This window comes from Entelurus aequoreus, linkage group LG08 (assembly GCF_033978785.1).
Source record: "Entelurus aequoreus isolate RoL-2023_Sb linkage group LG08, RoL_Eaeq_v1.1, whole genome shotgun sequence".
Taxonomy (NCBI): Eukaryota; Metazoa; Chordata; class Actinopteri; order Syngnathiformes; family Syngnathidae; genus Entelurus; species Entelurus aequoreus.
This window is the reverse complement of record NC_084738.1, coordinates 21,585,220-21,590,219: the sequence shown is the minus strand read 5'-3', so window position 1 is coordinate 21,590,219 and position 5,000 is coordinate 21,585,220. Positions and strand designations below refer to the sequence as shown.

Sequence of the window (5,000 nt, the reverse complement as noted above, 5' to 3'; positions counted from 1 at the left end):
TACAAAATGAGCCACAGAGCTAGCTTAAAACAGTAGCATGTTTACATAAAAATGCTAACACTTAGCATGTGTGCTAACGATAGCATGATAACAGTCAGCATGTTTCATATACCAAGTTATACCACTCAGAGGTGTGGAACATAGAAATTAGATGAAAAAGTTAGCATGCTTAAGTTAGCATGCAAAATATAGCTTGCTGGCAAGCTAACAGTTAACAAGTCTCACGTACCAAATGATATGACTCAGGGTTAAATGGTTGCAAAACTAGCTCAAAAAGTTAGCAAGCTAATTTTAACATGCTAGCAAGCTAACTTTAACATGCTATCAGTTAGCATGTGTCATATACCAAGTTATATGACTGTAAGGTGTATGGCTGTCTTTTAGATTTCCGCCATCGGCGCGAACGAGACCTTGCCGACGGTATAACATATGTGGGGGTTCGTTGGCCGGTTTGATTGATTGATTGAGACTTTTATTAGTAGATTGCACAGTACAGTACATATTCCGTACAATTGACCACTAAATGGTAACACCCAAATAAGTTTTTCCACTTGTTTAAGTCGGGGTCCACGTTAATCAATTCATGGTACAAATATATACTGTCAGCATAATACAGTCATCACACAAGTTAATCATCAGAGTATATACATTGAATTATTTACATTATTTACAATCCGGGGGGTGGAAGGTGGAGGGGGTTGGGGCGGGGGGGTTAGGTTTGGTTGATATCAGCACTTCAGTCATCAACAATTATATCATCTGAGAAATAGACATTGCAACAGTGTAGGTCTGACTTGGTAGGATATGTACAGCGAGCAGTGAACATAGTGAGCTCAGAAAGCATAAGAACAAGTATATACATTTGATTAATTGCAATCAGGGGAGGTGGGATGTGGTGGGGGGAGGGTGTTAGTCTAGGGTTGTAGTTGCCTGGAGGTGTTCTTTTAGTGCGGTTTTGAAGGAGGGTAGAGATGCACTTTCTTTTACACCTGGTGCGTCTCGTAGTGGACGTAAGAGAAACGTGCGGAACTATAATAAACAGATGAATAATAAAGTTTGTAGTATGAGCAATAATAATATTCACATGCAGCAGGCCCATAATTACCAGTAGTTATAATTAATAGAATGAAAGACAACCAAAGAACTACTTATTGTGCGTTGTCTGCTCACAAGTTGCAGACATTGTCTGTGTACATTTCACGCCTGAAAAGTGTGTGTACATCTTAAACATTAATTTATGTTCTAACACATTTACCCCTGCACGTTAAGAGCATTTGAGAGTGATCTATAGCGCACATTTTTGATGCAAAATAAGAGATGATGAGAGATTATTATTATCACACTTCAACATCTCTAATATGTAAATGCTGCCTCTTTGCTAGGTCAGAAATGCAAATTAAAATATGTTCTTAATTGTCTTACCCTGGATAAATAGAGCTTAAATAAATACATGAATACATGTAAAGGAGGAAGTGAATGTTTATATACTACATTACCCAGAAGGCTTAGCGCTGTATAGACAAGAACCTGAAGTAGGTCTAAGGTAAGTTTCCTGCTTAGAACTGTTTCTAATGTTTGGCTTTAGCTTTATGTGATGTACTAATTATTAGTAAACATCTGGTGCACGAGTTTTGTATCAAACGATCAGCATTTGGCTATTTGCAAATCATATTGAGTTTTCATGGTTATATATTTGTGTTGTCATACTTTATGTTTCTTTTCAACCTTAGGTTGCAAAATGCTCTTGTGTGTTTTCGGCGTCTTTATAAAAAAAAACATGCACATTAATACGGATATTTTAATTGAACAAATTCCCACTATCCTCATTGTTTTAACTTTGAATGTTTTAGTTCTTTATAGTTTCCACTGTTAGAAACTGGCCAAATGATTAGGTATTAGTGTCAAATAATACGCCATATGTTCCGAGAAGCAGCATCCTCCGCAATGGACGTAGAGTATTTTGCAAAAGTTGCAAATGTGCATATCACCTGCGAATAGTATTGACTTTAAATCATTTGTAAACTGAACAATTTTGTTCTCAGTATTGATCCCTGGGGTACAGCGCAGGATATATTTTATTGTGTGTTGTGGACGTGTGTTCGCCTATCTTCACGTAAATCGTCTTGTTGGCGAAGTAGCTTCTTATCCAGTTCAAGACCAACCCTCTGATATATCATTCTAACTTGTCGATTAAGATATGATGATTAATTGTGTCAAATGCTTTTTGTCAGATCCTTAAACACTGCAGCTGCACACGGTCGACTGTCTGTTGCAGTGGTAATTTCCCCCGTTATTATTATTAATCAATCAATCAATCAAAGTTTATTTATATAGCCCTTAATCACAAGTGTCTCAAAGGGCTGCACAAGCCACTCAGATCCCACATCAGGGCAATTAATGCCATGGATGTTGAGATGTTAGCCTTATATCTGCATTGGCTGTCCCCTAAGGGTTTATTTAATTTAAAAATGTTCACAATTTGATGTTGAAACATTTTTCGATGATTTTAGAAAAGGAAGTAAGGAAACAAGTCTACAGTTTGCAAACTGGTGTTTGACTCTAGACTTATAAATCGGTATGATGCCGATAATGGTTCTGAATCTCCTAAATAAAGATTCGTATTGTTTCCATATCAGTTCTGTAACAAACAATTGGTCTTTTTCATCCATCCACCCATCCATCTTCTTCCATTTATCCGAAGTCGGGTCGCAGGGGCAGCAGCCTAAGCAGAGAAGCCCAGACTTCCCTCTCAGGTCTTTTTAGTTATTCACAATTTTGATTATTTCCTCAGGAACATCAAATTGGGATTTCTGTCAATGGCACATTCAAGTTCTTAATGGACATAGAATCACAATCTTTTCTCCCGCATTTTGTCCAATATTTACAAAGTAGTTAATGACCCCATGGTAGCGCTGGTTTTAAACCCCATTTTGCGTCCCCACCACTCTCCGCCAAACATTTATCTATAAAGCTGTAATAAGTAGCCCTCTGCATAACAATGCATCCTTATTAAGAATAACTTTATTCACATTATTTGTTGTTGCAGAGAAATTCCCCCCCAAATATAATCTTTATTTAAACTATAAACATTTTTGACCGACTTGAACCATTTGATACTGAAAAATTTTAATTCTAATTAAACAGCAAAATTAACTCAGGATAATAATACATAAAATACTTTAACTTACAAAAGAAAAATAAATAAAACATTTGTGAACGTGAGTGTGAATGTTGTCTGTCTACCTGTGTTGGCCCTGTGATGAGGTGGCGACTTGTCCAGTGTGTACCCCGCCTAACGCCCATGTGCAGCTGGGATAGGTTACAGCACCGCCCGCAACCCCGAAAGGGACAAGCGGTAGGAAATGGATGGATTTTTTTTTTATTTTTTTTTAAATCAGAAAGTCAGGTTAATTGGCTACAATAAGCACGTTTGTTACCTGAGGTCAAATGGTTGAGAAGGACTGGTACGGAGAAACCTGGACCACTGTAGACACATAGGCAGATCCTTGCATTCACGTTTAACCTTGCGAGCAAACATAGAACACTGTGGTTCAAACTGTTACTGTAGGTTGTTTACTTCAGATCCAGTTAGTAGTCACTTGTCCAACGTCTTTAGTTATTACTGGTGGTGTTCCTCAAGGGTCCATTTTAAGTCCTCTCTTTTTCATCATTTGGGCTTTTCAAATTCAGTAAAAAAAAAATTGTGAGAGACTCACATTTTTGCAGAAGGTCCTTAAAAACAGTAGAGTGCTCCTGCAAAGATGACAAAATAAATAGACCAAAATAAAATTTCCACTGTAGAGGACGCTGGTTCTCCAGAATAAACAAACTAAAACTAATAGCGGTCCTTAGCTTTCAGGAAATGTGGACCCCAAAACACTTTAGTTCAGGGGTGTCAAATGTACGACCTGAGGGCCGGATCTGGTTTTATCCGGCCCGCAGGATGAGTTTGCTAAGTATAAAAATTATACTGAAGTTAGTGCACCAGTCGAGGAAAATGATCAAACTACATAAATAACATCCTGTAATTTGATTTTGATATAATTTTTTATCTTGATGGATTGAAAATTAACACCAATGAGTTGACTGATGAACATTATCACATAATTTATTCAGAAAATATAAATAACGACAAATAAAGATAGAATACTATTAACCGCAACATGTAAGTGTAAAAAAAACCCAACAACATTATGAATTGTACAATTTCCGAATGTGATTGTTCTATTTTTAAACAAAGAAAATAATCTAAAGTTGTCTTTAATTTTAAGTTATCGTGCCGTGATTTTACCAGTCCGGCCCACTTTGGAGTCGATTTTTCTCCATGTGGCCCCTCATCTAAAATGTGTTTGACACCCCTGCTTTAGTTGAATATCTTTGCTTTAGGATGTTTTGCCGTTAGATTTGGCACGTGCCACTCAAGGACTGACAAGCACGTGTGTCAAATTTGAGTAAAGTTGGTTGAAAAACATGGCCGCCATGAAGCAAAACGTATCTGGGACTTAGGAAACAATAAGTCACTGACCATTTGTCTATTGTTTATAAAAGGGAGCGCCATAAAAATCACTGCCACTTCTATACGGTAGCTCAAATATTCATGCTGGTGCTAACATGTGTTTGTGACCCAGCGCTCCATTCTAATGAAGAAGCAACTAAAGAAGCGTGCAGATTGTCAAATGGTGATCGCCAACCGGGACACTCGCCAAAAGAACCGCAAGCAAAAAGGCCGTTCGGATGAGATGGCGCTTCTGATCAACCAGTCCCTCAGCAACATCTCGCTAAGTGGTAAACATCACTTCACTCACTGGCACGTCTTTGCAACATCCAAATACACAACACTGTCACGTTTGTCTGTGAAGATCAGGTGGAACACGCCCACGTCAACCCGTTGGTCGTTATCACGCAGGGCGAGTGCGATGAGATGGAAACCATGACGCCAGAGGAGATGCCCGACGCGCCTAAAAAGATCGACGTGGACACTGAACAAGAGGAAGAGGAGG

The 5,000-nt window shown here is 38.3% G+C and overlaps 1 protein-coding gene across 3 annotated transcripts in view; it reads left to right on the top strand.

Annotated features, from left to right (window-relative positions):
- The window catches only part of si:dkey-220f10.4 (tubby protein homolog), a 26,608-nt gene that overhangs the window by 1,006 nt on the left and 20,602 nt on the right, over window positions 1-5,000 (top strand). For 2 of the 3 annotated variants that reach the window (XM_062055945.1, XM_062055944.1), the window contains 2 exons: window positions 4,629-4,785; window positions 4,860-5,000. The exon at window positions 4,860-5,000 is cut by the window's right edge and continues 33 nt beyond it. In XM_062055945.1, the coding sequence (XP_061911929.1) occupies window positions 4,629-4,785; window positions 4,860-5,000 (298 nt within the window). Of the gene's footprint in view, window positions 1-4,628; window positions 4,786-4,859 lie in introns of those variants that run through there. The other variant, XM_062055946.1, reaches the window with a different exon arrangement.